This window comes from Carica papaya, chromosome 8 (assembly GCF_054855325.1).
Source record: "Carica papaya isolate Zhongbai chromosome 8, ASM5485532v1, whole genome shotgun sequence".
Lineage (NCBI taxonomy): Eukaryota > Viridiplantae > Streptophyta > Magnoliopsida > Brassicales > Caricaceae > Carica > Carica papaya.
Window position 1 is genome coordinate 24752265 of NC_142316.1, and position 11225 is coordinate 24763489.

Consider the following 11225-nt stretch of genomic DNA (forward strand, 5'->3'; position numbering starts at 1 on the left):
CTTCCTCCTTTGGATTTTGTTCCTCTTTAATGATTCTAACTCACTTTAATTAATTAATTTCTTGAAGTAGAAAGTCATCTTATACTCTAGAATATCAATCCGAATCTAACATCTATGTCCTTGCAATTCTCGTCCTAAAAAGACTTTTGAATAGATAAAATGAGATTTTTTATGCTCGTATCACCTATTGACTCAACCTGAGATCACAGATTGCACAAAATTATTCTCCGACGTCATGGCTGCCTATTGGTGCATAACAAAAAAGCTACTATTTTTTTTTTTGTTTTTTTGGATTTTAATACAACTGTTAGAAAAGAAAAAATATAAAATTTCTATTTAATAAAAAAGAAATGTAAATAAATATCAATCAACAACTTATATATAGGCAGTTAAAAAATAATTTGTTAATTTCTTTCAATGTAACTGTCTATTTATTCTATTAAATTGTTATTTAATTTATTATTATTTTATTTTAATTTTTTATCACTGTTAATTTATAATTTTTACTCATAATTAATAATTTATAATTTTTTTAATTTTAAATAATTTTTTCAATATATCATGTCATATGGCTTAAAAAATTATTATTTGATTCAAAAAAAAAAGTATTGGAATTGATGATAAATTCGCATAAGTTTTAGTTAAGACTTGGTGTTTCATAAAGAAAGAAACACATAAATACAAAATACCATTCCATTAGGATTACATAACTTAAAAAAAAAAAAGAAAAAATGAATTCACGTATATAAAGACTCAAAATCAACTTACAAATTTTTTTACTAAGCCACTCTATTTTTTAAAATTATATGCTAGTCCAAAAAAAATTATTAAAAATTAAAAAATAATAATTTACAAACTAAAAAAAAAAAATTTGTATTGTTAAACAATTAAAAATAATACTGTACATACTGAGATAATTCTTTATCTTAATTCCTTTTATAAATGTTTTTTTAAAAAAAAATTTGGAAATAATTTCTCTCTTAAAGTTAATCATAATCATAAATTAAATTTAATTATGATTTATATTTTAAAATTTAAAAATTACATTAATACTACACCAATTTATTTGAAAATTATTTACAACCACCACTCCTCCTCCTCCCTCTATTTCCAACAAAATATTATCTAAATAACTTCACCTCTTAAAATTTTTCTCAACAGATTCATTCTTGCACGATAACCAAACAGCTGATTACCATCATACAACATAAAAATAATTAAAACACCATACATTTCCATCTCAGTATTATCTCTAATTTTTCATTTTTTTCTCTCTTTGCTTCAACCTACATCATATTCTTGATTGCTTGATGTAGTTTTATTTCAGTCCCACCCATTTGCCAATATTCATATTGGAAAGTGAATTGTCTCAGAATTACATGCAACATGCGGACAGATTCATACATGTCGGCGTTTAGCATGCGAGAGTTAAAACTGTTGATAGTAATTAATAAACTATGCTATCATACATACCCAAACATTAGTTTACAAATCCAACTTCTTCTCCCTACATACACTGCTTAAGTTATGAGGTACACTTCTACAACTCCATGCACCTGGTCGTTAATTATAACTAATATATACATATATATATATATATATATATGTAGACATGAAAAGAGGCATGCATAGTGCCTAGTGGGTCCTGTACTTGGATTCATCTATTTCGATTCCTTCCTCCACAGCTCGCTCTCCTCCAGACTTGTCCATAGTGCTCAGTCCACCTTTACGACCCATTTCCTTATATCCTTCAGTTCCTATCTGCTCCCTTCTTGTCTGTCCTCCTTTGCTCCCCAACTCTTGGTACCCTTCCGTCCCCAGCTGCTCCCTCCGAGTCTGTCCTCCCCGGCTCCTTCCTGATCATCAACATATAATTACATAAACATAAACCTCAACCACTTAATATATAACACCACTTAATATATAATACCTTCAGCTAAATGCTCTTGCGCTTCAAGACTCTTTCCCCCCGTTCCACCAGGAACCACAGTTTCTCCTTGCCTTGCTCTCGCATCCAGTTCTTCTCTCTCTTGCTGGGAGGCCATTCGAACTTGCTTTTATTTTTCACTACAAACTGACGCAGAACTAAAACAGTAAAGAAACCGATACTCTTCTCTCTCTCTCTCTCTCTCTCTATATATATATATATATAAATATGTGTGTGCGTGTGTGTGTGTGTGGCTGTCAGTCCATATATGGTGATCTTGCAGACTAGGAGAATAAGCACAGGGGAGTACGTAATATGTAGAGGTGAAGAAGAGGGAGAAGGGAAGGACACGTAAAGAGATAGACGCGGCAATGGCGGAGCTGTGAAGGCCATTGGAGAAGACACGTAGCTGCTTGTCACTGCTTTTCCTTGCTACTTGCTTGACACGAGTACTGTGATTATAAACAAATTGTAATTTAGAATATAATAAATAAATTATAAACATATATAAAATACATTGGTATAAGTTGATTATCTGGCTATTTAAATTAATAGATATACTAACGGTTCAACTTATTTTGTTTTTGCCAAAATACCTACGATTCATCTTAATACATTGAAAATATAATAATATTGTTACGAAAATTAATTTCTAAACTGTATATAATTATAAAAAAGTAAACGTAATTCAGTCAAGATTGGGATAAATTTTTTTTTTTATTCTAGTAATTTAAAAATACATCCCAAATAAAGTTGTACATCAAGTTTTTATTTTATAAAATTTCTTCATGATATATATATAAAATAATCTTTAAAAAAAATTATCAAAATATCATCCAAAAATAAATACAAATCATTCAAAATAAATATAAAATATTCTTTATATAAAATATTTCTACTATAATATAATAAATATATAATTATATTTTTCCTATAAATTTGCTGTATTATTATATAAAAATCTCTCCATCTTTTAAAATTAATCAAAGAAAATAATCATATTTTTAAAAAAAGAATACGTAATTTAATTTATTTTATAAATTAGAGAGAAAAAGATGTGTTTAAACTATGAATTACAGGGTAAAATACAAAAGAAATTGTAGAATAATTTACAATTTTTTTTTTCTAATTTTAAAATTGGTTTGGTATTAAAGTCCACCTGCTTTGTCGCTTATTTTTTTTAATATTTCATTACCTTAAATTTCTTACTTGAATTAATAATATTGATTAATTTGAAACTCTTAAACTAATACAATATCACCTAACTTGCATAATTATTTTTTAAAAAATATCATATTAAATTAAATTTATTCTATTTTATTAAGAAAATATAATTAAAATTTTTTATTTATAACTAAAATACTCTGAAAGTAAAACTCAGTTACCATACAATGAATCTAATTAATGTAATAATACGAAAAATACATTTAATTAAATTAAAAATATTTATAAACAAATCATTCCTAAACGCATAAAAACTTATATGATTAATTTTTTTTCTTTTAAATTCAAAGTTCAGTCTGATCCATTGAAGAAAAATAATTTTATATAATATAGTACAACAAATAATTATTAAGTACCTTGAAAATTATTATTAAAAAAATCAAAAATTATAAAATAGTTAATACAATCGAGAAATAAATTTTTTATATTTTAATAAAAACTTAAAATGAATAAATCAAAACTTTGAAAAATTAGAAATATATGTCTGCGTCTAGGAAAATCACAGCCATTCATTTCGACCATGACACTGAAAAATTGGAATGGAATCAACTCTACCAATCTCCAGATCTTTGGCAAGCTGCTTCTAACTTTCAACTTTGTCCTGTTCACATGGGGGCTCCGTATACTCTACACTAACCAAGCTGGCCAAACCAGGACAAACTGAAACAGAAGAAGAAGAAAACGATTCCAACCTCTTTTTTTCTTCTTCTCCTTCTCCTACTTCTTTTTCTTCTTCTTCGCTTCACAAAATAAATGCTAATTAATCATTTGCCTTGATTGGGATTCAATATAAACAATGAAAGAATCAGAAGAACGGGGTTCCTCGAAGAATCTCAAAAAAATCATCCCGCCGTACATGAAGGCGGTTTCGGGTTCATTGGGTGGGATTATGGAGGCGTGTTGTTTGCAGCCGATCGACGTTATCAAGACCCGTCTGCAACTCGATCGGAGCGGGACCTATAAAGGGATCATTCACTGCGGAGCCACAGTGTCGCGCACGGAAGGCGTGCGTGCTCTGTGGAAGGGACTGACCCCCTTCGCCACGCACCTGACTCTCAAATACGCGCTCCGCATGGGCTCCAATGCAGTGCTTCAATCCGCTTTTAAAGATTCAGAGACTGGTAAGCTGAGCAACCATGGACGAATTCTTTCCGGGTTTGGTGCTGGAGTTCTTGAAGCCCTCGTCATTGTCACCCCTTTTGAGGTTAGGGAGAATATTCTTTTTTTTTTTGGTGTTTATCGGAAATTTAAACTTTGTTTGCTTTGTATGATTCGTCTTTGTTTTTCCTCTTCGTTTTTCAATTTAGATTTATTATTTGATTTTGGCAATTAACATCTTTCTTCATTCCTGATAATTTTCTCCCGGGAAATTATTGGGTTATGGGGAAAGTAGATTCTGGGAGGGGAGAACTCGTTTCTCCGACCTATTGCATGGTGGAATTCACATTTCTAAGTTACCTTTGGATTTCATGCAAATAATGGGAAGAATGGTGTGATAATATTGAACTGTTTGAATGTGGCAAAAGTAATTCATTTTCAGGAAGGTGGTGATTGGTAGTGTAGCATTTGAATAAATTAATTTCACGGTTGGCTTAATCCTCAGTTCGTTTCTAGATATTTCAATATTTAATTCCATTAGTTGGATTATAACATTGTTCAAATGTTTGAATCACCTTCATTCCCACCTTGAATTTGTTGAAGTGACTTCTCCGATTCCTATGTTTCAGGAGTAATCTAAAATTGTATTAGTTAACCAGGAATAAATTAGAAATTGAACCAAACTGTCTATGAGGACCTGCTGGAATCACGTATGGATGCTTTCTTCCTAATTGTACTTGTCCAAACTTTCCCCTTCTACAAATCTGGTGATACTTTTGAATTGATGTCGAAGGGTTGTTAAGTTCATTCTTGTCTCGAGTGGACAAGTAAGGAACCATTTTAGTGATGCTTAGGAGTTAGGGGAGACAACTAGGATGATGTAACCAGGATTCTCCTTATTATAAAAATTCTCTTTTTTTTTTTCTTTTGACACAATCTTTCTCTTTTGTGATGGAAAATATTTTTTTGTGAAGTACAACTACCTCGTGGTATTGCTCAGCTTGAAATAGACTGTTCATACAAACGGGAAAAGAGATGGGAAAATGGGTGAAGTTTATTCTAGTGTTTCTATTGGGAAGCTGATTATGTAATTGTTACCCAATACTTCCTCTGATGAAAAGTTTAAGCAAGAGTTCAAAGTCATTAATTTGGCAGTCATGCCTGTTTATTATAGGAAAGTGCAAGTTTGCTTCTTTCATTTTTGACTTTCGATTTATGTTTGCCATGTAATTTGCTGATCTTAACTGTGGAAGAGTGCACAACAAGGAAGGGCACCGAATATTAAAAATACCTTAAAATGATGCTCTAATTGCATATTGCAGCACAAGAGGGTCCCATTTTAAATAACAGATATTACTAGCTTCTGTTCCATTGGGCTCCTTAATGCATACAAGATGTACTTTTTACCTGTACTTCCAACATAGGATGAGAGTTCATCTCCCCTGTTGTGGGCAAGTGCTGGTTCATATTCTGGAAATGTGATTTTGATCGGTGAACATTTTGCTTCTAAGATTGGAATTGTGGATATAAGCTTGAGTTTACTAGTTTGCCAGGGTGGCAAGTTGAATCACAGCCTGTGGTCAGAATACCGATTACCCGACGCTGACAACAGGTGTGTTATGCAAGGTGATTGGTGTAAAAATTATTCTAACTTTGCGTTAGTGTTTTACAGCATGCTACAGGAGGCATGTTCACTTTTATTGGCAGAGCACTTTATAAATAGTATATCATCTGCTTAAGAATTGCATTTGGCAAGTTAAATATTGGAAGTAACAAATCTGTCTTTGATGATCCAAAAGGATAGGAGCCATTGCAATGCCATTAAAGACATTATTTGGCCTTTGGGTAGAGGGGCTGGATTCACTTTTTCTGTAGAACTTTTACTAAGTTCTGCTGCTTCAAATATTGTGTGTCCTTCCACAATCCTTTATGTAATGTCTATGCATTAGAAATAACTTGCAAGACATGAGATTTTACAGTCTGTTGGGTTTCTACTTGTGCAGGTGGTAAAGATTAGATTGCAACAACAGAAAGGCTTGAGTCCTGAGCTCCTCAAGTACAAGGGTCCTGTACATTGTGCTCGTCTGATTATACGTGAGGAGGGCCTTCTTGGGCTCTGGGCAGGGGCTGCCCCAACTGTTATGCGAAATGGGACAAACCAGGCTGCAATGTTTACTGCCAAAAATGCATTTGATGTGTTGTTGTGGAAGAAACACGAAGGTGATGGGAAAGTTTTGCAACCATGGCAATCTATGATATCAGGATTCCTGGCAGGAACAGTAGGTCCAGTCTGTACTGGCCCCTTCGATGTCGTCAAAACTAGGTTGATGGCTCAGAGTCATGAAGTTGGCGAGTTGAAGTACAAAGGCATGATCCATGCTATCAGAACAATATATGTTGAGGAAGGGCTCCATGCCTTGTGGAAAGGACTGTTACCACGGCTCATGAGAATTCCACCTGGCCAAGCCATTATGTGGGCTGTGGCTGACCAAATAATTGGTCTTTATGAGAGGAGATATTTTCGCAACGCCCCTTTGTAATTTTAGTATCCTTTCACATATATTTTTTGCTTGTTCTGCTTTTCAGTTCAGGCCAGCATAAGTGTTTTTTAGTTGCTTTGCCTTCTCTTAAAAACCTGAATTTGAGAAGCCACCAATAATCTGGACAGGCTACCATGAGGTTTCTTTTCTTTCTGGTGGAATTCCACAACTTCATTTTCTTTTCTTTCTAGTTACATGGTCGGTGCAGTGGCCGCATTATCTAAACAAAATTAAGTTGTGTTGTAAAAGGATATCTTCATTCACTTGCTTCATATAATCACATCTCTGCTTCAACATGCTCCTCAAGCTTAGAGATGGCAACGCCCTGGACTGGTTTTATCCAACCAGCCTGAATCTGGCCTGATGTGGTTTTCTTACAAAAAAATTGGATTCAAGGTGGGACTGATATGGGTTGACATGAAAATAAGTTAGAGCCAGGAATGGTTGAGGTTGAACGTTTGTAAACCCACTCAAACGCAAACCCCGTAGTGTATGTATAATTTTTATTGATAATATATTAATAAAGATTTGGGTGACCGAGGAGCGACTGCGAGCAAGGAGTGACAGCAAAGAAAGATCGATGGTATGGCAAAAAATTATGAAGACTCAGAGGGGAAGAGCGCTAAGGGAAAAGGAAGACTAGAAGGGTGACTGTAAAAAAAAAAAAAAAAAAAAGGAAAAAAAAAATTGACTGCATGGAGAGAGAATGTGGAGATCTGAGAAAAGTTTTAGGGTTAGTTTTACATATATATACACACAAACACAGTTTTGATTTATATATATATATATATGTTTTAATTTAATAAACAAGAAAATATATTTTATTAAGATATAATTTATAGTACATAAAATTTTATATGTTTTACGGCTTGGTTCGGGGCATATGTTGAATTTAGTCATATTTGTCCGGAATTCACTTCATTGCCATTTCTACTCACAGCTCACTTCTCATATTTACAATTTGATCACTTATCTTATTTTGTATACATACATTCACACAATATTATTTCTTTATCTATTTTATATATAAGCACTATAAAAAGTAATGTAATTTAACAAAATTTCATAATTTATATAGTATGAGAGTATTAAATACTGTATTAGTCATTTCTCCTATGATAGATAATTCTTTATCGTTAGTCAAACCATTCTCATATTTGAAGGATATTCATTAGTCAACACCAAATTGCACAGCACCAAAATCCAAAAATAATAAACGTTAAGACCAAATATGGGATTGGTTTAGTTTTTTTTTTTTTCAAACCAAAAGCCTTCTACTTTTTTTTTTTCCCAACCCTCAAACTTCCTGACAGCCCTTATCTTATATACGATACCTTTCCTAATCATTACTTTTCTCATTTTTTTTCCCCATCTTATGCATCTCAAAGAAGCAATTGAGAGTCATTGTAGCATGTAGCGGAGAAGAATGAGAGAAGGACTAGAGATGCGAACCTAGATACGGAAAAATTGTAAACAACGGATGGACAAGAAAAGCAAGCCCGTGGAATTTAGATAACTACTTTCATCTTGAGATCAGATCCATCAAAGATTGAGTTTACACTTTAAGATTCAATCTTCCACCAATCCAACATCAAGATTTATTCAAGAAACGTAAAGAACATCAATCTAAAGTCCATGGAAGAAAGAGTCAAGAATCTTTAAGGCAATTTTAAGGAAATTATCATGAGAAAAGCTTTTCAAGATCCAACCTGCAAAGATACAAGATGCGCGGATCCAATACTTGTCTTGAAGGATCAAGAACCAACAAGATCAAGCACAAGAAGGAAGAAATAGCCTCCCTCGACCAAACAAGATAACCAAAAAGGAGGAAGAAGAATGTCCACACGCAAAAAAAAAAAAAAAGCCCTCCCCCTTGGGAGTTTTGAGTTTGATGAGCATCAAGTTTCCTTATCCAACGGGAAGAAGAAACCAAAGGAGGAAGATAAGGATAAATCGGCCAAAGGAGTTCTAAAGGAAGGATGTAACGGGAATCCGAGGAGGATAAGGTTGTCTGCATCAAATGGGAAGCCATACTTTAAAACTGCAAGACGATGATCATACAGAAATCAAATTCTGCCACAATTATGAAGAGTTAAATGAAGAAGCTATGTCCGAAAAGGGTTCCAAGATGGAGACCGAATGGGAATCTTGAACACCACCTAAGAGAAAGACTTTATCTATTAATTAAAGGGTTATATTTTAATTAAGTTTCTAACTTCTAATTGCATTAGTGTTTATTTTAATTAAGTATTTTATTATTATTTTAATGTAATTCAAGTCTAATTAGAATTAAAAATTCGATTAGAATTATTTAATTTGTTTTATAGCAGAGTAAGTGGATGAAAATCACTATAAGGAGGCCATCACCCCTTTCGTGATTCACAAGTTTAATTTGAAAACAATTTTGGGGAAAATGGGTGAAAATTTGGGTTCTGAATGTATTTTTGAAAGAAAAATCAGAAAACGATGGTTAAAACGTAATTTATAAAAGTTACGCAACGTCAGATGCCCGGTCAGCAGCCCCGACCAACCAGGACGCGCCAGGTGGCAGAGGCACTGACACAGGAGGCCACGCGGGAGGGAGCCACATGGGCGATCCGTGTGCCCGCGATCGAACGCCTGAGATCCGTTTCCGCACGCACGAACGGCCCAGATTAAAAACTTGCACGAACGACCCAGATTGCATCGCGCACGGACAGCCCAGATTGAATCGCGTACGAACGGCCCATATCAAAAGTGGATGGGTATAAATAACCCCATCCGTTCCCAAACCCTAACCCTAACCCTAGCAGCCAGACCCCCTCGCCGGAGAAGACAGTCCAGCCGCCGATGAGTCGACCGCCGCCATCCGTCGCCGCACCAGAGCAATTTCTGACCGCCAAACGAGGTAAAAATTTCTCCTCTTACACGAAATTTGATTTCAAACCCACACATGGCCAAATCGGAGTGAAAGAACCGGTCAATTGGCTGAAAAACACCGCCAAAACTCGGCGACGCCACCATAGGGTGTTTCGAAAAATGTCTCCGATGAGGCCCTTCTCAATTCCCGTTCGATGTGATTTTTCCACCGTTGTGATAAACTTTTCCTTCTCTACAGGTTAACTGGAGCAAAACACCCAACTGCAACGTGAGCCAGAGGAGCCGCCGCACCGGAGAGCCCCACCGCCGGTGAGTTTCGATTTTTTAAGTTTTTTGGCCCACTGAGGGCTCTAAGTGTGTTTTCTCGCAGGAACCGATGCAAATTTAGCTGAATTCGGCCGAAAACAGCCAACCTGAGGCGGAATGCCGCCGCGGGCGGCGGTGCCATTGCCAGAACACGGCAGAGCAGCCGTGCCGAATTTTTGAAATTGGCGGAGTAAGCCCTAGGTCTATTTTTTGGGTTATTTGGGATATTTATAGGTACTGTGAGCGCATTTCAATTCCTGCAAAAAAATTTAAGGAACCCAGGGACCGCCCGTAGGCGCAGTAACCACTTAGCTTTCAGCGTCGAATCAAGTAAGGACCCCTAACCCTATTTCCTATCATGGAATTGAAGTTTGAATAAATGATAATACTGTATACAAATTAAATAGATATGCATAATTAATTACGGATTGCTAATGGAGCCCGAACCGGACATTATTCTCTGTCGATTTCTGTTTGATTTATTTTACAGTTTAAATGTATTATAGTATCTGGTTTATCTATTCTATGATTTTAAATGCATGCATCATTACTTACTTGACCACTGTGTAATTTTTGGATTTAAGATATGATTACATTACCGGGTACATGTTCATTGTTTACGTGATTGTGTTTGATTTGGTAACGGAGACTAAAGGAAAATAGGAAAGGGGTGTGATCTAAATAAACAGATAAGATGACAGCCTCACTAGATATCCTGAGAGATGGTGGACGGACCTAGTTCATAGGGAACCCTACCGTGAACGTTGTCTCATATCGGACGGGGTATGGAGAGTTGGTAATTTAGCACTCATACCGAACGGAGAATGGGGACGGCCCGCTTCATCCCCATACCGGACGGGGTATTGAGGTTTAATGTCTTGGCGCTCATACCGGATGGGGTATAAAGACGGCTATATAATTAAGACTGTTAAGGGAAAGGGTTCACGTGGAGCAGGGACACCCCTATGAATCCCCATAGATACTAGTAAGCTGGTGAAACAAGAAACGGTTACGAGTTCGTCTATTATTAATGGATATGGATTTATAATATGTAACGTGATGGTTGGTTATGCATGAAATTATAATCTGTATGATATTATTGTCTTTATAGGTTGTTTTCATGAATTCCCCAATGGTAAGAAAAAGAGTAAATGGTTTTATTTTGAATAAATGTATTAGTTTAAATCTACTGCTCCATTGGTTATTTTAATTTTCTACCAACCTTTGCTTCTGTAACGGTGATATAGTGTGATGTGTTTACTGGGCTAGTG

The 11225-nt window shown here is 35.0% G+C and overlaps 2 protein-coding genes across 2 annotated transcripts; one reads left to right on the forward strand and one right to left on the reverse strand.

Annotated features, from left to right (window-relative positions):
* Nucleotides 1-1441: 1441 nt before the first annotated feature.
* On the reverse strand, nt 1442-2367 carry EM1 (Stress induced protein). Its single transcript, XM_022032229.2, has 2 exons — nt 1931-2367; nt 1442-1856 (listed from the first exon to the last, which is right to left on the reverse strand). The coding sequence occupies exons 1-2, from the start codon at nt 2043-2045 to the stop codon at nt 1636-1638; spliced, it is 336 nt and encodes a 111-aa protein (XP_021887921.1). The 5' UTR covers nt 2046-2367; the 3' UTR covers nt 1442-1635.
* Nucleotides 2368-3807: 1440 nt separating this feature from the next.
* MSFC1 (Mitochondrial substrate carrier family protein) lies at nt 3808-6973 on the forward strand. The gene is made up of 2 exons (XM_088209809.1): nt 3808-4355; nt 6253-6973. The coding sequence occupies exons 1-2, from the start codon at nt 3948-3950 to the stop codon at nt 6787-6789; spliced, it is 945 nt and encodes a 314-aa protein (XP_088065935.1). The 5' UTR covers nt 3808-3947; the 3' UTR covers nt 6790-6973.
* The last annotated feature ends 4252 nt before the right edge of the window (nt 6974-11225 follow it).